Consider the following 26,737-nt stretch of genomic DNA (forward strand, 5'->3'; position numbering starts at 1 on the left):
TACCAGGCTCCTCTGCACTTGAAATTTTCCAGGCAAGAATACTGGAGTGGGTTGCCATTTCCTCTTCCAGGGGATCTTTCCAACCCAGGGATTGAACTCATGTCTTCTGCATCACCTGCATTGCAGGTGGATTGTTTACCACTGAGCCATAGGGGAAACCCAAAGTATATGATGGTTTAACATTTGAAACAATCACATCTTTGTCCACCTAGTCTTCTTTTGGTAAGACAGCAAAGCATAGCACAGTATCTATTTTGTTCTCTATATTTTGTATCTAACTCCTTTCTCTTTGGACAGAGTCACTTCAAAACATTTTATCTTTTAAGAAATTTTATTCATACCAAGGCGAGGGTGGGATGTTTCAAGAGAACAGCATTGAAACATGTATATTATCTAGGGTGAAACAGATCACCAGCCCAGGTTGGGTGCATGAGAGAAGTGCTCGGGCCTGGTGCACTGGGAAGACCTAGAAGGATCGGGTGGAGAGGGAGGTGGGAGGGGGGACTGGGATGGGGAATACATGTAAATCCATGGCTAATTCATTTCAATGTATGACAAAAACTACTGTAATGATGTAAAGTCATTAGCCTCCAACTAATAAAAATAAATGGAAAAAAAAAAAAGAAAGAAATTTTGTTCATACCTATTTCAGTTTCCCTTCTCTAAATTCTCTTTGACAGTAGCACTCCAGTTGTTTGATAGACTTCCCTAAGTACTGCTGTTGTTGTTGTTTAGTTGTTCAGTCATGTCTGACTCATTGCGATTCCCCGGACTGCAGCATGTCAAGCATCCATGTTCTTCACTATCTCCCAGAGTTTGCTCAAACTCATGTCCATTGAGTTGGTCATGCCATCCAACCATAGTCCCCTTCATCTCCTGCCTTCAATCTTTCCCAGCATCAGGGTTTTTACTCTTGAATAAGCTGTACGTATCAAGTGACCAAAATGTTGGAGCTTCAGCTTCAGCATCAGTCCTTCCAGTGAATATTCACGACCGATTTCCTTTAGGATGGACTTCTTGTATCTCCTTATAGTCCAAGGGACTCTCAAGAGTCTTCTCCAACATCACAGTTCAAATGCATCAGTTCTTCAGCACTTAACCTTCTTTATGGTCCAACTCTCACATCCATACATGACTAATGGAGAAACCATAGCTTTGACTATACAGATCTTTGTTGGCAAAATAATGTCTCTGCTTTTTAATATGCTGTCTAGGTTTGTCAGTTTTTCTTCCAAGGAGCAAGTATCTTTTAATTTCATGGCTGCAGTCACCATCTGCAGTGATTTGGGAGCCCCCCAAAATAAAGTCTGTCACTGTTTCCATTGTTTCCCCATGTATTTGCCATGAAGTGATGGGAGTGCATATCATGATCTTAGTTTTTTGAATGTTGAGTTTTAAGCCAACTTTTTCACTCTCCTCTTTCACCTTCATCAAGTGGTTCTTTAGTTCTTCTTTGCTTTCTACCATACGGGTGGTGTCATCTGCATATCTGAGCTTATTGATTTTTCTCCAGGCACTCTTGATTCTAGCTTGTGCTTCATCTAGCCTGGCATTTCTCATGATGTACTCTGCATATAAGTTTAATAAGCAGGGTGACCTTATACAGCCTTGATGTACTCCTTTCCCAATTTTGAACCAGTCTGCTGTTCCATGTCCAGTTCTAACTGTTGTTTCTTGACCTACATACTGATTTCTCAGGAGGCAGGTAAGGTGGTCTGGTATTCCCATCTTTTGAAGAATTTTCCAAAGTTTGTCACGCTGCAAATAATATAATCAGTCTGGTTTCATTATTGACCATCTGGTGATGTACACATATAGAGTTGTCTCTTGTGTTGTTGGAAGAGTGTGTTTGCTATGACCGGTGTGTTCTCTTGGCATAATTCTATTAACCTTTGCCCTGCTTCGTTTTGTACTCCAAGGCCACACTTGCCTGTTATTCCAGGTATCTCTTGACTTCCTACTTTTGCATTCCAGTCCCCTATGATGGGAAGGGCATTTTTTGTTGTTGTTGTTGTTGTTAGTTCTAGAAGATTTTGTAGGTCTTCATATTCAGCTGAATGTTCAAATTCAGATCTTCATTGCTAGTGGTCGTGGCATAGTCCTTACCCATCAAAAATATAATGCAAGAAAAATACAGTGAAAGCAATGCAGACTGCAGCAAAATATTTGATGTATTTACGATTATACTTGGAAAGGGAGACCAGGTTGTTTTCTGAGTCAATCATTTTGAGTTATATATTGGCATTTCATAGTTCAATATTTACTCTGAAGTTTTCTAATATTTTTGTGGTACTGGCTTAATCACCTTCAACTATTATGATATAGAATCAAAACATCCACCATTTCTCCCCTTCTTTGTTCTAGGTTAGGAAAAAGACACCTTTGAACTTGACAACTTGCCTCTAGGTATTAACCCTCTTACTCAGTAGCTTTCTTTTTCTCAGGAAGAGGTAGAAGCAACTAAAAAAATCAAGAGAAATCTGCAAATTCATCAAAGTTATTTGGAACATCTTTTTTTTTTTTTAATCTCTGTAAAGCCTCAGTTCCACATTAATAGCTTCTGGTCTTTGATATCCAAACTATTTCATAAAGGAAAATATTGTACAGCATCAGATTTGTAAGCTCAACTTAAAACTGTTTTTCTGTTTGCATGTTTGGTTATAAAATGTGGTTTTCATCATACAGCAGAACAACTGTGTTTCTATTAAAACACATTATTTTATCCCAGCTAGGTGGACATCCTGCCACATGCTGTTTACAAAGGACGACAAAGAACTGTAGGAAAATTAGCCAGTCTTCTGCATTACAAGAGCAAAGGGAAATGAAATATCAGGCCAAGTGAAAATGTATTCCTGATCTCTGTTTTCATACTTTGTTCCTTTTAAGCTCAAGCTCCAGGTCACTGTGACAATGTATGATTTCAGTTTATTTTACATGAAGAACCAGGGGACAGAGAAAAAATATTCAGTAGTCATTTTATGCTTTTTATTACTTTTGTGGTCTCCTATATATAATACATACTTTAATATAATTTCTGCTATATTATGTTGTTTGTTTGTTGTTTTATTTGTTATTAGTCACTCAGCCATGTCTGACTCTTTGTGACCCCACAGATTTTAGCCCAACAGTCTCCTCTGTCCATGGGGATTCTCCAGGCAAAAATACTGGAGAGGGTTGCCATGTCCTCCTCCAGGGGATCTTCTCAACCCAGGGGTCAAACCCAGGTCTCCCGCATTGCAGGCAAATTCTTTACCATCTGAACCACCATCATGTTATAGTAATTTTTATACTACATACTATGTATGTATGTCGTGTATTGTATTAAATATATGTTTCAATTATATATTTTGTGTTAGTGTAACTACTGATACTCTTTGATTAAATATTAAGAATAGAGAAGACAGAGTATGAAAAAAATTAAATCCACTATCTGATCCTAAATTAGCAGCCACCTGATAATGCTTTTCTTTTATATTCTTTGCCTCTTTCTCTTAATCATGCTTTTTTTAGACTCCCTTAATATACTCTCAATTCCCAGGGTATCACTTATAGTAAGTGATTTAAAATAAAATGTGGGATATGTGAGACCACCTTATTCATACTGTTGTATAATTTATATTGAATCATTTCAATTGCAATGAATTATGAGAATAGAAACTTGAAATGAAGATTTAAAGAAGGACTGATTGCACAGTGTAAGGAAAGCATTATTGGCAGAGGACAGTGGTGTGATATGAACAGTCAGATGTCAGTCATGAAATAAGTAGGGCCTCTTCTGGTTCCCTTACACTAACTCAAAGTCTTACGTTTACATTAAGGAAGCTTGGAGGTTTCTGTAATGTAAATATTGGATGAGCTGGATGATACTTTAAGTCTGTTCTCTACGAACCATAGGGCTCAGATCATATGTTATTAAAGTCTCCATACTCTGGAAAACTAATTTTGATGGCAGAGATGATTTGCAGAAGGGTCAAGCTTGCTCTTTTAATTATATTTAAATACAGAGAAGTCTTTTGCTTACCAGTATGAAAGATAGATGAAAATGATGAGGAAAGTAAAGTGGGTTTGACTTTGAGCAAGTCAAGTGCAATTATTGAAAATATGTCTGTTTACATAGTTCAACTACAATTATCAATTACTCAGAAAAGCCCAGGAGACTGGGTGGAGGAGCAGAAAATTCTTACCCTTCAATATTGTTGAAGAACTGGGACAAAAAAGAACCTGACCCTATTTGGAAGATACAGAAAACATTAGAGGCAGTGCTGGGACAGAGTTCAGATTTTTCAACATTCCTAGCAAATATAAATCAGTTAGTGAGGTCTTAGAACTTTTTCTGTTGGCTTGAATTCCAAAGATGGGTGTTGTGAAAGTTATAGCTATTCGTTAAATAAAAAGAATTCTCAGATGAAATTTAAAATGAAGGGAAAAATTAAGTTATGTAGTGATTTTCAGAATCAGAGCTTCACAACAAGCTCTGGTAGCTCTAAATCTAAGAAGTACAGACAGTGGGCTAAAAGCTGCTGCTGAACTTGCTGCAGGCTACAAGTACTTTATAACATGTTTATGGCAGGGAATGGGAAATGGATTCGTCAGGGTGGAATGGTAGCTGGATACACATAGAATAGGAAGAGAAATGTTTACTTTTGCTACCCTTTTGGGCAAACCTAAGCAACAGTGACTCAAATGATTAGGACCAGAACAGTTTAGGTTTGCCTTTTCTGTGAGACTTACTTCACAAACTCAGCTTTCTTTAATTTGCAACTCTATTAAAAAAAAAAAAAAGTAAATGTAAATGTTGGAAGAAAATGTTGTAGGTTCTAGGGTATGAAACAAAAACTTACACATTTCAGGTTTCACCTTTTGCTTTTACTCTCAAAGATAACATGATAACTATAGTATATAACCCTAAATTGTGTGATTGAAATTTTCTAAAGAGAGTAGAACTTAAATGTGCTCACCAAAAACAAATTTTTAAAGGTATCATGGGAGGTCTTGTGAGAGTTACTGTGAAAAATAAAATTTACTATAGGAAAAATGATCTGGAAAGCCCAGTATAGAGCAATGCCACATTTAGAAGCCCAGTGGTATGTGAGATAACTGTTACCCCTGGACAGTTACTGTCTTCAGGCGCAACTGTGTACTTTACTAGGGCTAAAAGCTAAAGGAACTATGAAAAGAGATTGAGGATGCAAGAGATTTTGCTGATAATTTAAGGTAGACTAAGAATCACAATAGAAGGTTTTCAGATGTTTCAGAAGTGAGGGCGATGGGATCTATAAAAGGCAGGATGTACATAGTTACAGAGAGAAGACAATTCACGAGGTAAGAGATAAAATGGTAGGTAAAGTGGGTAATATATAAGACAAGACTTAGCATGTAGTAGGCACTCAATAGGGGCTTCACAGGTGGCACTAGTGATAAAGAACCTGCCAACCAATGCAGGAGACATAAGAGACATGAGTTTGATCCCTGCATCAGGAAGATCCCCTGGAAGAAGGCATGGCAACCCACTCCAGTATTCTTGCCTGGAAAATTCTACAGATGTAGGAGCCTGGCAGGCTACAGTCCATGGGGCTGCAAAGAATGGGACACGACCAAGGACCTGAGCACACACACACACACACACACACTGAATAAGTGTCATTTTAACTTTATTATATGGATAAGAATAAAAAGTGGTTTCTCACTGGAATTTTTTATTCTCAGAACAAACTTGTAATACATATTAAAATGATTTCAAAGACTAAACAAAAATTAATTATTGAGAAACCTTTCCAAAATTTTTGAATGGTGTAACAGTTGATTCAGTCAATGCCCTATTTCAAGACATAGTTTTAAATACTTTAAAGCAAACATACAAAATATGTGACATATTCAAAAGTGCTCAGAAATCTTCATGTGAAGTACTCATCCAAAATACATGATTTGTCAAACCTAGGAATGATTCCATTTAAACGCTAGTTTATATACCTAATATGAATGGGAAAGAGTTTATAAAAAACAGAGACTTACCTACTATTTGTGTGCTTAAATAAATGAAAATCTATCAAGAATATTTAGTTTCTCCTTAAGAATAACAGTTGTAATCTCTTATTGCTTCAGACGAGAGCCCTAAAATGTGGGTAGTGCAAACACACATGACATAAATCATCAAAATAAGTTCTCCCAAATGTCATGTTTCTTAACCACAAATTACTATAATTGTTTAAACCACATCATAATTTGAGAATCCCTCTTTCTGTACAGGCTCAGGGCCAAATTTGCATGGCAAGCTTGATTACAGGACTGAAGACTCAGTTCTAGTAAACCATCGTACATCTGGCTTTTGAAAAGTCAGGATTATTTCCCACCAGGTTTCACCAGCAGATTGATTTTTAAGTTTTTCATGCAGGATAGATTTTGAGAAAAGGTATTCATTTACTCTTCATACTTATGATATGTTGATGTTTAAGTGATTACTTATAAGATCTGTATAAAACACTACAGTCTTCATATTTAAAATGTTTTCTAAAAGTTTATTAAATTAACATAGTTCAAGACATTTATTTCTTATACTTATTTTCTTGACATTTATTTCTCTGTATGTTTACCTATTACTGGCAATGCCATACTTATTGATACGTAAACTATTATGTATTTATAGTAACTAGTGTTAATGGTGACTTTAGTACATTTTTAGAAAGAAGCTTTAGTACATTTTTAGAACATTTAGTTATTTGTAGTAAGAAAAAACACAAGACAACACAAGAGAAGACCCTACACATGGACATCACCAGATGGTCAATACCAAAATCAGACTGATTATATTCTTGGCAGCCAAAGATGGAGAAGCTCTATACAGTCAGCAAAAACAAGACTGGGAGCTGACTGTGAAATGGATCATTAACTGCTTATTGCAAAAGTCAGATTTAAATGGAAGAAAGTAGGGAAAACCACTAGATCATTCAGGTATGAGTGAATTAAATCAAATCCCTCACTGTTATACAGTGGAAGTGTGAAATAGATTTAAGGGATTAGATCTGGTAGCCAGAGTGCCTGAAGAACTATGGACGGATGTTTGTAACAATGTACAGGAGGCAGTGATCAAGACCATCCCCAAGAAAAAGAAATAAAAAGCAAACAGGTTGTCTGAGGAGGCCTTACAAATAGCTGTGAAAAAGAGAAGCTAAAGTCGAAGAAGAAATGGAAAGATTCAAATGGAAATCAAATATCCATTTGAATGCAGGGTTCCAAAGAATAGCAAGGAGAGATAAGAAAGCCTTCCTAGTGATCAATGCAAAGAAACAGAGGAAAACAATAAAATGGGATAGGCTAGAGACCTCTTCAAGAAAATCAGAGATACTAAGGGAATATTTCATGCAAAGATAGGCATAACAAAGGACAGATACGGTATGGACATAACAGAAGCAGAAGATATAAAGAAGAGGTGGCAAGAATACACAGAAGAACAATACAAAAAAGATCTTCATGACCCAGATAACTACGATGGTATGATCACTCATCTAGAGCCAGACCTCCTGGAGTGTCAAGTCAAGTGGGCCTTAGGAAGCATCACTATTAACAAAGCTAGTGGAGATGATGGAATTCCAGTTGAGCTATTTCAAATCCTGAAAGGTGATGCTTTTAAAGTGCTGCAATCAATAGGCAAGCAAACCTGGAAAACTCAGCATTGACCACAGGACTGGAAAAGGTCAGTTTTCATTCCAATCCTAAAGAAAAGCAATGCCAAAGAATGTTCAAACTACCACACAATTGCACTCATCTCACATGCTGGCAAAGTAATGCTCAAAATTGTCCAAGACAGGCTTCAACAGTACATGAACTATGAACTTCCAGATGTACAAGCTGGATTTAGAAAAGGCAGGGGAAGCAGAGATCAAATTGCCAACATCTGTTGGGTCATCGAAAAAGCAAGAGAATTCCAGAAATACGTCTACTTCTGCTTTATTGACTATGCCAAAGCCTTTGACTGTGTGAATTACAACAAACTGTGGAAAATTCTTCAAGAGATAGGAATACCAGACCACCTTACCTGCCTTCTGATAAATCTGTGTGCAGGTCAAGAAGCAACAGTTACAGACTAGTACCGTATCAGGAAAGGAGTATGTCAAGGCTGTATATTTTACCCTGTTTATTTAACTTATATGCAGAGTACATCATGTGGAATGCTAGGCTGAAAGAAGCACAAGCAGGAATCAAGATTTCCAGGAGAAATATCAATAACCTCAGCTACGGAGATGACCCCACCCTTATGGCAGAAAGCAAAGAAGAACTAAAGAGCCTCTTGATGAAAGTGAAAGAGGAAAGTGAAAATGTTGGCTTAAAATTCAGTATTCAAAAAATTAAGATCATGGCATCCGGTCTCATCAGTTCATGGGAAATAGATGGGGAAACAATGGAAACAGTGACAGAATTTATTTGCTGGACTTTCAAATCACTGCAGATAGTGACTGCAGCCATGAAATTAAAAGACACTTACTCCTTGGAAAAAAAGCTTTGACAAACCCAGACAGCATATTAAAAAAGCAGAGACATTACTTTGCTGACAAAGGTCCATCCAGTCAAAGCTAGGGTTTTTCCAATAGTTATGAATAGCTGTGGACTTTATAAATAAAGCTGAGTGCCAAAGAATCAATGCTTTTGAACTATGGTGTTAGAGAAGACTCTTGAGAGTCCCTTGAACTGCAAGGAGATCAACCAGTCCATCCTAAAGGAAATCAGTTCTGAATATTCATTGGAAGGATGACCCTGATGGTGGGAAAGACTGAAAGCAGGAGGGGAAGAGGATGACAGAGGATCAGATGGTTGGATGTACCAATTCAATGAACATGATTTTGAGTAAGCTGTAGGAGTTCTGGGAGGCCTGGAGTGCTGCAGTCCATGGGGTCGCAAAGAGTCAGACACAACTGAGTGACTGAACTGAACTGAGGAAGAAGCTTTAAGTATCATGATATATTGAGTATTTTTGAAAAGACAATTTTGCATTTTTCTCTGTTGATTTTTAGCTTCATTTTTTATAAAAATACCATAATGAACTGGAAATAATTTATGTTTTATAGAGAAAAAAGTGAAAATGCTCCCCTTGACAATGTATTACTTAATTTTGACTGTCTTTGACTTAAAAAAAAAAAATGAAAGGTACAAAACTATGTGGCACTTTGTTCAATCAAGTATGGGTTTTCCTTCAGAAACCAAAAGGAGCAGTGGAGAGGGAAAGTGAGACTGAGTTTCTTCTTGGGAAAGGAGGCTGACAGAGCCAGAACCTTTTCAAGAATAAAGATCCAGAAATCCTTCAAGGATAAGGGTATTAGTAGTTTGGGGAACAAACTTATCAATGAACATAATGGGGTCTGAATCTCAGCTTTGTTCTTGGTTATATTTCAGGGGTAAAGTTTACTTTTAAGTGTAAAATGGAGATGATATTATTTATTTGCCATGAATTTCTTGAGAGTTTTAACTGAAGAAATGAAGTTAAAATACTTCTTAGTAAATTTCCCAGAACTTTGATGGCATACTAATTAGTAAATAAAAAGCTGAAAGCTATGCTTTGAGTCTCTTGGTAGTATCCTTGTATCCTAAGCACCCAGCCAAAGATAATCAACACCATCCGGAATTTTGTGTATTGGATGCTAAGTGTAGAGGGCCATCTTCTTTTCTTCATGCACACTCTTCCCAATAGAGATTATATTCAGTTCTGTGGTCTTAAATACTCTTTGCTTCAGCCCAGACTTATCTTTCAAACTCTAGATACATCTATCTGGCTGTATGATTGATACCTCTGCTAGAATGTCTCACCCTTCTCAAATGTAATATGTCCCAAACTGAATTTCCCATATTCCCCTGAAAACCCGCAGCATCTGCAAAATTCTCTATATCAGATGAGAGCAGTTTCACCTTTCTAGTCCTTCAAATCATGCTTTACTCCTTTCTTTATCTTATTTCCCACATCCAGTTAATTAGAGAATGCTGTTTTCTCTACTTTCACCAGTCATTTCACACCACTTCCACTGCCAACTTGGACCAAACCAGCATCATCCTTCTGATTGACTGTAGTAGTAGCCTCTTCACTCTTGCTTCCTGTCTTATCCATCCTGAATGTTGTACTGTGTAATTTCTCTGAGTAAAAGGGAAAGTTTTTACAATTGCCTTCAAATCCCTATGTGCCCACCATCCATTTGACCATAGCCCCTAATACACTTACTTTTACTAACTCTGTCCCAGCTACTACTTCTCTTCTTATGAGGCCACTAATTCCATCATGAGGGCCTCATCCTCATGATCTCATCTACTTACTTACCTTCCACAGGCCCCAGCTCCTAATACCTTCACATTGCAAGTTGGGGCATTAGCATATGAATTTTGAGGGCACAAAAAATACTTAGTCCATAACAAATGCTGCCGTTTCAATATCAATTTTGCACATTTTATGCTGGAAAATATTTCAATGTGTAATATGCTCATGATATTAAAAAATGGAAAGAAAGAAAGAAGGAAAGAAAGAGAAGCAACACAAAATGTGAGGTTCCATAACACACTGCACATGCTTTCCTCAGCCTCTTTCATCTGTAACTTTTAGGTTAGTCATTCATACTATTCAAATTGTAGTTTCTTATAAGAAAGTGTTTCCCTAAAATTGTAATATCATGCTACATTAATTGTAATAAAATTAATATACCCTACATCTCTAGAAGCTCACAAAGACAAAGGTTATCTAGCTACTGAGATGTTTTTGTTGTTTCAGGGAAGGAAAAATTATCATGGGTCCAACTTTAGCCTTATAAAAGTTTATTCCTAAATGTATTAAAAAAGATAAACCTTACAATTGCTGGCAGTTCCTTAAGTTTGAAATTCTAATGAAGTGAATATTTTGAATTTGTTTAGCTGAAGTTGAAACTATTTTCAGACTTGCCTATAGTGTGATAAACAGCTAAGTCTAAGGTGAATGACAGTCAAGACATCTGTAAGATATTCAAGACAGAATCAGGTGGAAGAGGCCTAACACCATCACCGTCATGAAACAAGTAGTGAATATGGTCTTGCCAATAGCGGTCTGGGTTACCTGAGGCTGCATGGAATACACTTGAAATGTTCTCCACAACTCTGAACCCTTGAGAATGGTTAATTAAGTCTATAGTGACTGTTATCCAGGAACAAGAAACATGGTGCCTCAAGGCCTGCTGTCACCAGGATAATGGTGAGAAAGCTTAACCGTGTTAAGCTGAACTTAACTTGCTTAACTTGAACTTAACTTAACTTAACATGCTGAACTTCCAGAATCTTTACTTACTGGCTGGTTGTAAGAACTTAAGCACCTTGTACCTATAAAATGGATGTATTAATAGCACTGACTTCATAGTGTTATTGTCCTAATTAAATTATCTGGATCTGTGTAGAGTTCTACTCACTGACTGGCACTAGTGGGCAGGCTGAATATGTCAGTTTGTTTTATTAGTATGGCTACTGTAATTACTGTTTCTGTGTCGTATAATTAAAAAAGGGAGTGTTTTGTGAGATGGTGGCAGGATGGTAATCATACAGTGACAACGGAGAAGAATATGCTTTAAAACATAATCTAAATTGGATTAAGATTGTAATCTAAAAGTCTAAACTTCCATATTACAAAATAAAGAACTTGCTCTGTAATCATCTTGCGATCAGCCATTTAGTTATTATCTTTCTGGCTTACTTTTTCTTCATGCTCTGGTTTCTGGAAAAAAAAAAAAGCCAAGACCCATTGTGGTTTTGAAATTGAGATCACTGGATAGCTAAGACATAAAAATAAACTGTGGCAGTGATTGAGAAATTGTAGCACTGATCACATTAAGAAGAAAAAATATGTGCGCTAAACATAGATAAATGAAAATAGTGTAATGTATAATGCTATGCAATGTTTTTCAGATTTTGTCTGCTTGAAATTTCTGGAACTAAGGTATATTATTAAAGGACACTCTTTACCAAATTATTTTGGGAATGCATTATTTTCCATTCTGTGAATAAAGAGCTGTGCCCCTAATGTTGACATCTAAAATTGTTTAATTTGAGACCCAGTGGGACACTTGAACACTGAAAATCAGGGGCAAATAGATGGCTGCTTTTGCTAAATTAACTGCACTAGCCAGTTGCTTTTAGTAATTCATAGACTTTCAGTTTAAAAAGACAGCATTTCTTAGATATGGCTTGAATATTTGAAAAATGCTCGATTCAGTTGAATTCTCAATGTATAATTTGGAAAACCTTTTGAACAGCTGTATGTCTTATGTATCCTTTATACTTCCTTCATTGTATTCATGTTCATATAAACTAGCTACGGCCTAGATCCAAGCACACTTCCTCACAAATAATCAGGGTAAGTTTTAAATATTTCTTTTGTTTTAATACAAATTATAGTTTTCAAACACTTACTGCAGTTAATCTCCTTCTAAAAAACTGCGTTATTAATGTTTTAGTTAAACACAAATTGTAATCAGTTTGAGGAGTAGTTCTCTGACAAAACTGAGGAGTAAGTTTTCCTTTGTTGTAGTTGTTGCTTGACTTTTAAGGAGAAAATTATCACTGATTCATTTATACTACATAAGTGGTTTATTCTTTATTTCAAAAGAGTGCATACTTAATCTGTACTTTTTCATCATATCAAAGGAAATATAATTTTGTTACACAGGTGTTATTATCTTCTGAATTAGTTGACTGAGATGTAATGCCCAGTGGTACAAGGCGAAGTGTTCATAATGGAAAGCACTATTTTTATCTTAGCCATCAAGGTAAAGACCCTGGGCCAGACCTTGCATATACTTTCAAAATAAATGCTATATTGCAGTCTGTTCATTTTAACAACATAGATACTCCTTTTTAACTTAAAGAAGTATTAACTTCTTTAATATTCTTTTTAATCCCTGGTTAAAATTTAATATCTGATTAAAATTTTAAATTAATTTTATCAAATTTTTAATGAGGTGGAAAATGTATAACCAAGTATCAAGTATTTTACACATTTAAACTCTCATACATATCCTACCACACTGTTACTGAAGCATACTATTTGGGAGAACAAAAGGCTCAACATCTTATCCATTGAAATTATAGAGATACCAAAAAGTCCAGTGAATTAGTAATTAAAATACAACTTTAAAATTTTCTATAGCAGTTTTTTATTGGAGAGAAATCCAGTTAATCAAAAATTAAAGGGAAATTATAATCTTTGCTTTGAAAGATGCCATGGATTCTGTTATTTTCAATAAATGTCCATCCTTATATAGACAGGTTATAAAAGTCTTTGAAGAGTTGCTGAGGTTCTATAGCTTTTATTTTAGTGGAGATTCAGTGAGTTAAATACAAAATGGTCATTTTGCTATTTACAACTCTACACAGTTTGGGGGTCATCCGTCTGTCCATTTCAAACCCCCAAAGGGCTTCATGGATTTGTTACTATATCCCAAGCATATCCATGTTGCCAAAATGGAGAGATATATTATCATATCACTGCATAATGTCTTTTCATGAATAATTCACAGGACTCTTGGTATTTAAACTTGTGAAACTGAAATTAGTTTAGAATAACAGTTTAATCTTAGAAAACCATATCCTGGTTAAGGGATAATTTTAATTAAGTAATAATTTAATTAGTGTAATTTACTTGAGGATTAAAAATATTCCATCCCAGTTTATTTAGTGTATAGATTTTATCTATACATACTTCCTCAGTATGTATTTGAAATATTTTAAATTTTAAATTTTTTATTTAAATTTTAAATATTTTAATGTTACTAGCTATTAGTTATGAAGTATGTAAGTTCTAAAATTAGAAATAAAATAGGATATGATATTGGTACATAATACATTTTTTACTAAATCTCAAGATACTCTGTTCTATTGTGACCTCTAGAGGAGGTGCCTTACCCTAGACTATGAGAGGAAGTTAAGTTCAGTATTAGTATTGATCACTGACCCTACATTATACAGTACTTCTATAAATGAATAGATTAGGAAACATAAAAATCTGAAAGTAATACAATCGTAAACAATTTCTAAAGTCACACATATATATTTTATTTATAATGTATAACATAAAATATATTTTATAAATATATAAAATACATTATATACAATTTTATATAATTATAATTTATAATATATGTGGATACATCTTACTGAGAGACAAGTTTTTTGTTTACATACACATACAGACATACTCATAGGATGTGTATACACATACATAGTGCTATAAAAAATATTCAGACTACTAGACAATCATACTCATCTTCCATACTAGTAAGGTTATGCTCAAAATCCTTCAAGCTAGACCTCAGCAGTACATGAACCGAGAACTTCCAGCTGTTCAAGCTGGGTTTAGAAAAGGCAGAGGAACTAGAGATCAAATTACCAGCATTTGCTGGATTGTACAAAAATCAAGGAAATTTCAGAAAAACATCATTTGTTGTTTCACTGACTGCATAGAGCCTTTGGCTGTGTGGATCATAACAAACTATGGAAAACACTTAAAGAGATGGGAATACCAGACCTTCTTGCCTGTCTCTTGAGAAACCTATGTGCGGGTCAAGAAGCAACAGTTAGAACCTTATATGAAACAACTGACTGGTTCACAATTGAGAAAGGAGTATGCCAAGGCAGTTTATCATCACTCTGTTTATTTAATTTATATGCTGAGCACATCATGCGAAATGCCAAGCTGGAAGAGTTACTAACTGGAATCAAAATTGCTGGGAGAAATATCAACAACCTCAGATATGTACATGATACCACTTTAATGGCAGAAAGTGAAGAGGAACCAAAGAACCTCTTGTTGATGGTGAAAGAGGAGAGTGAAAAAGCTACCTTAACTTAGTATTAAAAAAAACTAAGATCATGGTATTTGATCCATGCAAATATGGTCCATGCAAATAAGATCCATGGTATTTGATCACTTCATGCAAAATAGGAGGGGAAAAGGTGGAAGCAGTGGCAGATTTCTTCTTCTTGGGCTCTAAAATCATTGCAGACAGTGACTGCAGCCATGAAATTAGAAGACAGTTGCTTCTTGACAGGAAAGCTATGAAAAACCTAGGTAGCATATTAAAAAACAAAGACATCACTTTGCCTGGAAATGTCAGTATGGTCAAAACTAGTCAAAACTATGGTCTTTCCAGTAATCATGTACGGATGTGAGAGTTGGACCGTAAAGAAGGTTGAATGTTGAAGAATTGATGCTTTTGAACTGTGGTGCTGGAGAAGACTCTTGAGAGTTCCTTGGACTGCAAGGAAATCAAATCAATCAAACCTAAAGGAAATCAGCCCTGAATATTCATTGTAAGAACTGATGCTGAAGCTGAAACTCCAATACTTTGTCCAGTTGATGTGAAGTGTCAACTCACTAGAAAAGATCCTAATGCTGGGAAATACTGAAGGCAATAAGTGAAGGGGGATATAGATGATGAGATGGTTGGATGGCATCACTGATTCAATGGACATGAACTTGGGCAAACTCTGGGAGAGGTTGAGAGACAGGGAGGCCTGGTATGCTGCATGCAGTCCATGGCATTGCAAAGAGTCAGAGATGACTTGGCAACTGAACAACAACACATAGAGGATGCTACTTTCAAATTGTCATTTTGAGTGTCTTTTAAAAATGTGTGCTAGGTTATGCTAGTGGTAAAGAACCCGCCTGCCAATGCAGAAAACTTAGGTGATGCAGGTTCGATCCCTAGGTCAGAAAGATACCCTGGGGAACACATAACAACCCACTCCAGTATTCTTGCCTGGAGAATCCTAAGAACAGAGAAGCCTTTTAAAGGGCTACAGGCCATAGGATTGCAAAGATTTGGACACGACTGAATGATTTAACACACAAATATGTGCCAGTCAATGTATAAGCAATAGCCACATGACTGAGTTATTTAATGGCATGATGGCGATGATTAGGTTTTACTTATATTTATATGTCCAGTACTGTTTATGACACATAGGCTTGGCTTACTACATATATTGATTGAATGAATATGTAAAGGATATATAGCAAATAATTTTATTCTTTATATATGAATATAGATATTTCTTTGAGCTTCTATCTATACTTGGTGAGTCTAAATTATATACATTCTTACATATTTATATACTATATATAGAGAAATTTAAAGTAGTTATCAACAGTATTTTTATTTTTCTCTGGTATTGTTTTCAATATTCTGATTAGCTCTATTGCTTTCAGTCATTGAAAGTTATTTAGAAACTTAATTCTAAATTAGGATCTTTCTCATGTTTCTCTTTGTAAGTATTCAAGAACTGTTATATAGTTTAAAATCTTATTTTAATGAATTAGTGTTTTAACACAATACCTATTTTTTTATACTGAATGTAAATTTCAAATGTAAGAATGAATCTGCTATTATTGTTAAATTTTGGTGTAAATGTTATTGGAAATATTTTGAGTTGTAATTTTCTTCTAGCATGTTGTTTTATGCTGTTTTTCTTAAAACATCTTTTAAATTTTGCCTGAATTATCTTGTGGACACTTTATTTTGAAAAATCTATTTAAATAGCAAATTTGACATAGCTTATATCCTCTGACAATTTACATATCAAAGAATGGTGGTAAAAACCTTGTTCATAGTGATTTTTTGTCTTTCTTAATAAAGTATAATGGGATAAATCCAATATGTTTTGAACTTTACTTGTATCTTGAACTCTACAGACAGCAGTTTCTGCATTTTTATTCCCATTGCCTTATATATATATATATATTTAAATAATATATTTTAATTCTAATGGAGAGAATTCTAATATTATAAATTACTAAAACAATATTTTTTACATTAATTTAAATTATTTTTCCTGTTTCCCATGCTTATTGAGTATTGATTTCAAATTGCAAAATTGATTCACTTAAGAATCCCAAGAGTGATTAATCTTTAAGACTGAAATATTTTGGAAACTTTAAAAGTAATTTAGTTGAGAATAGTTGAAAAAATCCTAGCTTATCAACTCTCCATTTTTGGTAATTTTGAAGACTGAAAGAATTCCTAATCACTAGGCAGCACCTTTTCACACTTTTAACAATTGGACAGCCTTTATTCATTTGAATTAGAGTAGGAAATGACAACCCACTTCAGTATTCTTGCCTGTAATATCCCATGGACAGAGGAGCCTGGTGGATTACAGTTCATGGGGTTGCAAAGAGTCAGACATGACTGAGTGCACACACACACACATTCATTTGAATATTGATGACTTGCATCTTATGTTTAAATCTGAAAACTGTATTTTAATTGATGTCTATAGCATCCTTGTTCTTAAACTGATTATCTATGAGAGTTAGTGTTGGTAGTTTGTACAAATCTTCTAAAGTAGTGAGTGAAATTGTAATCCTATATTTTTTTACTTGCCAGAGCTTAATATTTAGACATTTCTCATTAAAAAATTTTTTTTATGTTCCTGCCATACCATTTAGACCCTGAGAAAGAAACATACTATTTATACCCATAAATACTGATGAATATATACTCAATACAAAGAACTACGCTTCGTATGATGAAAACCAAATGAACAGTTTTCAGTCTCCAGAATGTTTATACGAGTTGGGAGCAGATGAGAAAATCTACACATAAAATTTTGTCAAAATAGTTTCTATCTTCCATAAAAGAAACACTAAGCAAATGGTTCAAAGGTCTAAAGGATGTGTAAGGAAACATGTAATCATGGATTTAGCGCAAGCATCTTAGGAAACATAGAACTTAAAATGAGCATTGAAGCATGGACAGAATAGGAACTTTAAAACTAGTTTCCATTCCTCCAGAGGACTGCTAAGATAGCCTCATGAAAATTTTAACATGGGGTGTGTTTCTTTGGTCCTGTTCCTTGTTCAACTTGAATGGACTTGCATAGTATTTTCAAATATTTAGGTAATGTACAGGAGTTCTATGAAACAACATTGCTCCAGAAGCTTCCTTTGTTTTGAATGAATTATATCAAGTTGGAATTTAGAAAAATTTTACTTCTTACCTAAATAATTTTTGTTGAATATTGTCAAGATTAAAAAGTAAAAAGTAAATTTTACTTTTTTTTGACTATTATTTATTTTCTGTCTCTTAAATGTGTTGTTGCTTCAGAATATAGTGTAGATTTTTTTTTCCCCCATCATTTTTTTTTTTCCCCCATCATCACACACATATTCCCTGCCACAGTGCTTGGCAGAAAGAGCACCCTCAAAAAATAAATACACACAGAGTCTTCTCAGATGTGTTCAGATTAAATGCAAGTCTCTTATCAAGGACTACAAGCCTTTTGTACCATCCCTGTTCTCTCAATCTACACTTCTTGTCTTTTGACCTGGAATGCTTTTCCTTCAGTATTCAAAGGCAGATAAAGAAGTTTCTCAAGTTCTGGAAATTGCAAGTCAGTCAGTGTTGATGGAGATAGTGAGTGTGATAGGAGATTGCATTTAAAGGGTTTCTTAAATATTGGTTGGAAACTTGTAGGCTGTGCTAGTATTTTGTAGTTAAATTAACAGGAGTTTCCAAAAAGAGGACATGGTCAAAGGCTGTGGAGAAGTATAGCATCAGAGGGCTGCCTTCTTAACAAAGGGAGTGGTATTGTTGTGGAGTGTGTCAACATGTGACTTAGAATGAGGAATTGGAGATGCATGTGTGGAAAACTGATTTAAGAAGTTAGGTTCCGCATGGAAACCAAACTGTTTGGTATTTTAATTGCTATGGGGAGAAATGAAGTCAAGATTGATTGTGTTGTTGCTGTGTGTTTTGTTTTTGCTTCACTTTCTTTCCATTGAAGGGTTCTGGAAATTGTATCAGGCTCCTGTTAATGACAAAGAGAGGGAGGGAGGAGAAAGGGAGAGGCCAAGAGAAAGAGAGAGGGGGAGGTTGAGAGAGAGAGGGTAATTGAGAGTACCCCTGATTTTGTAAAAGGGGGATAGTAGACACTTGGAAGATGACTCTAAGAGAGAGTACAGATGGGGCTCCAATTCAAATGAGGATATTTTTATTTGCTAAGAGCAAAGACATGTGTTAGTTGCACAGTCATGCCCAGCTCTTTGCGACCCCATGGACTGTAGCCTGTTAGGCTCCTCTGTCCACTGGATTCTCCAGCCCAAGAATATTGGATTGGGTAGCCATCCCCTCCTCCAGGGGATCTTCCTGACCCAGGGATAGAACCCAGGTCTCCTGCATTATAGTTAGGTTCTTTACCATCTGAGCCACCAGGCATATTACCAAGAGCAAACATACATTTCCCTTTTAATAGGAATAAGGTCCAAGTACTTACAGATTTGACGATTTGGTGGTAGAAAAGTAAGAAATTTCCTCTCTGATGACTTCTAGTTTCTCAGCACACATGCGTGTACCATGAGAGTCACAAAGGAATAGAGCTTAAAAGGAGTTAGAAGAAAGAGGAACAGCTCCAGAATACTCATGCTGATTCTGAGGACTGATGCTAACTAAAGAAATAATACCAAGATTGAAGGCAGGAGGAGAAGGGGACGACAGAGGGTGAGATGATTGGATGACATCATCGACTAAATGAACATAAGTTTGGGTAATGTCCAGGAGATAGTGAAGAACAGGGAAGCCTGGCGTGCTACAGTCCATGGAGTTGCGAAGATTTGGAGATGACTAAGCCATTGAACGACAAGACAATTGTGTAGCAACATTGCATGTCCCACTTGGATTTAGAGCCATGATTTGAAGGCAATGGATAATTAATGATTTTTTGATATTTTTTCTTGAAATACATTGAATCCTACAGTTTTCCTCTCTATACTTCTACTTGGATTTTTTTAGCCACCTCAAATTAAATGATACTTTAAACATAATTACTATCTCCCCAAACACATTTCATATCTAGTGTTCTCTCTCTGAGAAAATGGCACCAGTATTGGCTGTGAAGTTTAAGCCAAACACCTTCGAGTCATTGTTAAGATTTTTCACTCATACATCTGATCTATTAAATGTATGATGAAATCTTGCTGATTTTACCTCATATTCATCTCCTGAATTTACCTACTCTTATCTATCATCACTCATGGTGATACTAGTGATTGGAACCACTCTTGTCTGTTTCCAGACCAATGCAACAGAGACAGAAGGGCCAAATGCCTCCATCCATGCTTCTTGTCAATCCATTGCCCATGCTAGAGAGAAATGGTCTCTTACACACTACTTTGATCTTACTATTAACATTTCCCTGCTTACAACATTATAATGACCTGTTTTGACCCATTAATTAAAAGTTCCAAATATTACAAACCATGATGTGTTTCTGACCTGGTATCCTCTTCCCTAACATCATCTCTGCCTCTCTGTTGCCTCTGTCTCCCTGATCAACTTTTTAGTGTTTTCCATCTTCCTACTTGTTCTCCTCTCCTTTGAAAAGATTTTACCCTCTAAGGCACTGCAGTACTCCTCCTCAACTTGGATAATTTTCCTGATCTTTACGTATCAGTGGAGACAGCTTCCTGAAGTGTTCTTTGGCATTCCAGTCTAAATTAGGTGTCCATATTCACTTCCCTGCTCTTTCTCTTTCCTGCATAATCATATTTATAGTTACACATGCGGTGGCTTTAATACTCATAAAGGCAGGGCCAAATCTATCTTTTTCACCTTTGTAACCCAGTGGTAAGCAAAATTTCTGGCTCACCACCTGCTGAAAGCATTTTGTTCAACTTCTCTACTGAAGAGAAGGATACGATTTTCCACTTTTTACTTACATTTATATCATTTCCTATTTCTGAACTTCCCATGGAGGATTGAAAAGCAGTGTTATATATGATAGTATATAAAGTTTTTAAATTAAAAGGAATTCATTAAAAAGAAATGACTTTTGTTTCATGAATGATAAATGAGTTCCAAATATGCAGAATGTGTGGATTGACAGTTCATGTCTTTGAAAGAAAATTATGTTTGAAGTGAGAATGGTTATACTGAAAAGGATAAAAGAAGAAAAATTGGATAACTTAGCTAAGAATGGTACTGGCTGCTACAGCAATCCTATTATAAGAAAAATAATATTTTAAATCTTCTCCTAATCATTTAACTACAAGAATGTCCCTAATACTATCAAAAAGCTCTTCTTATCTTTCAAATACCTTCACATTCAGTCTGAATTTATAAGAGCATTAGGTTTTACTATCGCTATAATTAGATCTAGTGAAAAATACCTTCTCATTTTTGTCAATTCCTGATTATTCATGGTGATGGCAGAAAGCCTTAGCATGGATTACTGAAATCCCAAATCATTTATAGCACATGAAAATTAGCCCTATTTCATTATGTCTATCAGAATTTCCATGGAAATACAAATTTACTTTTAAGCTTTAGCAAATGTTCATTGATGCTTGAGTAAATTCTCTTGAGTATATATAGTGGATTTTTAGAATAGGAAAAAAAAACATAAATAGTTGATTAGTTTTAAGTTAACTAAGCTCCAAAAAAGTAATCAAACCATCAGTTTTATGGTCTTCACATGGTTCATAGTAGACAATCGGAATATTTGTTTGGCTTTATTACTCATTGAGAAGAAAGAGAAAGATAAAAGCTTAGGGAATACAGAATAAGGAAACTTAGTTTGTTAACATTTACTTACCTGACCACTAACTTAACAAAAATATCAGAGATTTTCTTCATGTGATTCTGCGTAGTTCAGTTACATTTTTCTTGCCATGTCATTCACTCTGGTGTGCATTACATAACAATATGTGAATACTTTCTGTAGTCAAACACTGTGATAAGTATTGTAAATGCAAAATTGAATAAGGCACATTTTTCCCCTTTGTAGAGTATTATAATTTTTGTGGTATAAACATGACTGATACCAGAATAGATGAATGTTGGATTAGTAAGGATCTCAATGAAAATTTCTAAAATGGAGTAAAAGGGGGAAAAAAAACAAACCCTGAAGACTGAATCCTCTTGAAATTATTATAATATATATTAATAGTAATGTGAATGATATACTAGCTCAATCATGCGTTCTCTCCATTCTAATAGAATTTTGTGAAGGTTTTATCATTCCCTGTTGGCTAAGTGGGTAAAGAATCCGCCTGTGGTGTGGGAAACACAAGAGATGTGAATTCAGTTCCTGGGTTGGGAAGATCCCCTGGACGAGGAAATGGCAGCACACTGCAGTGTTCTTGCCTGAAAAATCCCGTGGACAGGGAGCCTGGCGGACTACAATCCAAGGATCCCAAAGAGTTGGATACGACTGAGTGACTAAGTACACAGTTAGTTGACTTATTAATTTAACAACAAAATTTTGAGCAACTATTGTGTACCATGCCATTCTCTGAGCATAGTGGAAATTTTGTTTTTTTTCAACATAAGTTGTTTTAATAATAGCATAAATGAAAGTTATATTCAAAGCACTTTGTTTAAATACATATGATTATCTTTATAATATTTATTGTAACATAAGAATCATTGTAAATATATTCTGATCATGTTTGACTTAAATACTTTAAATAAATATTTGATTATCTGAATGAATAGCCTGTTATTTATGATTGAGAAACTTATGAAAAAAATTTGAAATGAATGAAAGGATGGTGTTACATGAAATCTGTGTATAGTAGTCAAAATAATGACATTATTCACAAAGCAAACACTGCATCTGTTCCAGGGAAAAGCTTAGTCTCTTATTTCTTTTGACAGTGTGCAGACCTGGGTTCTTCAAAGCCTCACCTCACAGCCAGAGCTGCAGCAAATGTCCACCTCACAGTTACACCCATGAGGAAGCTTCAACCTCTTGTGTCTGTGAAAAGGATTATTTCAGGAGGGAGTCTGATCCACCCACAATGGCATGCACAAGTAAGGAAACCCATGGATCTTTGGTGATGCTAACCTTCACCAGTTTGAAGAAATAGTATGATGGAGCCTGTTACATTCTATTACTGTTTCCACTAAAACAGGCATAATGTTTAATTTGCCAATATAGGATTTCACCAGAATCCAATCTTCTTGAGTAAACATTAAGAAATTCAAGTCTCTTTTATCATTTACAGTGGGAAGCATCCGTTTTCCCTTATTTCAAGTTCAACATCTGGACCACAAATACAATTTTTTTTTTTCACTTTATGATTTATTTGAGTGCTCATGGTGGCCAAGCATGACTTTGACAAATCCATTCCCCTGTTCCTGGTAAACCGGTTTTTTTTTTTTTTTTCCTCTTCTTGCAAGCCAACTTTCTGATCACAAAAATATCCAGTACATGGTACTTCTATATTCTTATTGTAACCTGCCCCAGTAAGCTACAAAGAACAAAAAGAAGATCATTTATAAGACAGGAAACACTTAAACGCACATGGAGTGCTGAGGGCTGGCAAATCAAATTAAGAGTCAAATATAAAACCAGCTGTCTACTAGGATGTTCAAGTGGTTGTATTTTTTAGCAGTGAGTGTCCTTAACTATTATTAAGTATATGGTCAGATAATCTTAGAATAGATGAATAATGAACATTTTATTCCAACATTTGCAATGGGTATCTCCATATCTGTCAGTGTTTTGGTGTGTTTTTTTTTTTTTCCTAGTGTGCCACATATTTCTGGGAAGGAAACAAATTTACATGTTAGTTTGCTTGATGACAATACTTCTTTAGTTTTTCTATCTTTGTCTCTATAGCAAATCAAACAAAAACAAATGAAAGGAAAGAATAGTGAATCCCAACTCCCCTTATCATTCGTTTTCCATGATGTCCCATTTTGTACTCTTTTAGATCCCTATAGGTTGTAGTTGCCATCAAAGATGAAGACAATTTTTTTGAAATTTAGTACTCTCTGGTATCATATATAAAGACATATGGTTTCTTTACTTAAATAATCACAACTGAAATTTTATCTGAATTTCAGTGCCTGAATTTCATAGTGTCAGTGAAATGTATATTCATTATTTCTCAAATCATTGATATTAACTTCACATTATTAAAGATCATTCTTTATCACATTCTGATACTTTTATGGGTTAGATGGTTACTAACTATAAACAATTCCTCTTCACATAGGTAAATGACATTAGTGTATACCTTTCTTAAGAGGATACATTTGAATGGAGGAGATATAAAGTGTGATTGAATGTGATGCATATTGGTTGCAGTGGAAATTGTTTCAATTATTCAGAGCAAAGTAAAGCCCAAATAGTGGGGGGGAGATGTTGGCCGACTGTACTTTGGTGAATTAGAGAAAATCATATCTTGACTTATTTCAATTTCATCGATTTTATAGGTATTCTTTTCTTTAAGTAGTCCAACCATGATCAGTCCCTTTCTCAGCATGAATAGGAGCCTCCCATTCTGTAAAATTACTAGGTTTGGGAATGGGTGAGACCCCATGCTCTGGTGCCAAGGACTGCTTAGCTCTCGTTTAGGACCTGAGGTTTATATTTTCTCTGTATCCAGGTGTGTGCATTTCTAATACGGTGTCTCAGAGGAACACTCATTTGTATGCATTTCTCAAAAAAGACAGGGAGTCCTGTAGAAGATCGTCCTAATGAATAGTCTGTGAGAGTGTGTGTTCTGTTCTTAGTTGCATTCACAATACCACAAATACCACATATGATGATACCCTTCAACAGATAAGATCACTTGATTTATGTCTGTTTGGCTCTTTGGTATTAAATTTATGGTTTCAACTTCTTTTAGTATTTTTTTCTGGTACTCTGGAAAACCAAATGCAACAAACCTATAGGAAAAGAAAATCAAACAAAATTCAGATTCTAATGAATCTGTTCAAACTGAGGGTGCCTTTCCCAGCTCTACTTGGGTTCATAAATCACGATGTATTAGCAGGATGGTGGAATGTCATTAAGTTATTTTTCAGTGCATCTCAGTCTGAGCCTTCACTGATTACCTCTTCTTTAGGGCTCCCCTTGAATAGATAAGTTTCATTTTGACTTTGAGAGGCATCTGTGCCCCAGCTCACATGCTGAGGGCCTATTGGTAGCAGAGTCAGAAGAAGAGTTAGACCAAGATACAGTTTTACAGATTTAGAGGAAAGGTGGTAACTGTGGGTATAGTTACACTGGCAGGAAAAAAAAACTCAGAATTTTGATATCTTCTGAAATAGACCTATTCCAAGTATATTTTACCTTTTTCTCACAAGGGAACCTGTAACATTTTGATCTCAAATTACATTTTTGCCATAATTTTCCACTATTAAGTAAGCTAAAGGCAATAGTAAAAAGAGTTGTATTTCCATCGTAAGTACTTGTTTCAATTTAAAAGTGACTTTTTTATTGGAGTGTGTGAGACTGTATGGGAAAATTCACAGGATTCAACCACAACTACAGCAAAGGTAGAGATTTTTTAATCAAAACTGGTGATTTTTACATTATGGAGTTCTTTAAGTGACATTTTATGAATACTAGGTAGCTTTCTTATTACTTTTAAATTTAGTCCTCAGCAGTCATGGCTTAATAAATGTTAGGTAGAAATTAATATTTACTTCTATGTTTAGAACAGACAGCACATATTAAGATAACTAAGCTATGTCATCCTGAGTAGGTTAATTTATGCTTATGAACATTCATAGTCCATTTTATTCCCTATTGGGAAATCCTTGCTAAGTAATTCTGAAACAAATAAAATGTGTTTTCTCTTCAAGAGCATCTGATCATATAATATTAACAGCGGACTGAAGCTGTAGGTCTGAGTCTCTACAAATCTACTCTAGAGTCAGACAATATGCAGTTAATTCTTTTGTAGACACTATTTTTAGAGCATTTTTAGGTTCAGAACAAAATTGATAGGATGATATAGAGATTCCCCATATATCCCTCATCTGCACACATTCATGGCTTGTCTCATTATCAACACCCCCAACCAGATTAATGCATTGGTTACAATTGGTAGGTAACCAATTTTAGTTCTCTTTAGTCTGCTGTTATTTCAGAAATACAGTATTATACACATGAATAGCATTTGATATTATATATAAATTTATTATGCTGATTTTTCAAGGTCTGAACACATTCATTCTTCTTCTTATTGTATTTTGGAGAATTATTTTTAAAATAAGTTTTAGATTTTCAGTTAAGTAAAATGCACAGTTTTGTCAAACCACAATGTTAAAACCATATCAAAGTAAGCAAAATTTTATTACAGTTTGTAATGTTGATCAACTACTTAAATTCCAGTTTTTTATTGTCATATGAGGGAGGCTTCAAATTCTGTTGGTGGCTTATCAGTAGATATGCAACTTACTTTGAGATAAACTAAGGCTGTTTTTGTTTTTCCTTTTTACTTTCTGTAGAATTTGTAGTCAACAGCCACATTAATAAATCCTCTTTCTACCTGTACTCATTGCTTAGTAATCCTTCATGTTTAATTCCTAGCTTTCAGGGAACAAGTATCATTGAGGACTTAATCACATCGATCCCCAAGGAGAATTTTTCCTTGGACTTGCCAAAGAACTTGCCAATATTTGAATACATAATTTTATCTACATTTTTTGCATGCACAGTTTTATTCCATAGTTCTTTATGTATACACTAAGCAAAACATCTTCTTTAACTGAACTTGTTACATTGCCAAGATAAGTCATTTCTATAGTATTTAAACCCCACTATTGTCCCTACAAAACTATAACAAGATTTTTCAAAGATTATTACAAATTGATAATTCTTGCATTCTACCCTGCTTAAAACAATGATTGCAAAGCTATTTTTTTTTTCCTTCAGACCAGAAATTTGTGTAGTAACCATTGCCTAATTTTATCATCTCAAAATTTGTTTTTTTCACTTTACTTTGCAAACC

General features: G+C 35.0%; 1 protein-coding gene across 10 annotated transcripts in view; it reads left to right on the top strand.

Moving 5' to 3' along the window:
* Positions 1–26,737, top strand: part of EPHA5 (EPH receptor A5) — a 372,969-nt gene that overhangs the window by 157,618 nt on the left and 188,614 nt on the right. For 9 of the 10 annotated variants that reach the window (XM_020893703.2, XM_020893705.2, XM_020893704.2 and 6 more), the window contains exon 4: positions 22,644–22,799. The exons of the other annotated variant lie outside the window; for it this stretch is intronic. In XM_020893703.2, coding sequence (XP_020749362.2) covers positions 22,644–22,799 — 156 coding nt within the window. The remainder of the gene's footprint in view (positions 1–22,643; positions 22,800–26,737) is intronic. 10 annotated transcript variants of the gene reach the window in all.

The sequence above is a fragment of the Odocoileus virginianus genome, chromosome 29 (assembly GCF_023699985.2).
Source record: "Odocoileus virginianus isolate 20LAN1187 ecotype Illinois chromosome 29, Ovbor_1.2, whole genome shotgun sequence".
Lineage (NCBI taxonomy): Eukaryota > Metazoa > Chordata > Mammalia > Artiodactyla > Cervidae > Odocoileus > Odocoileus virginianus.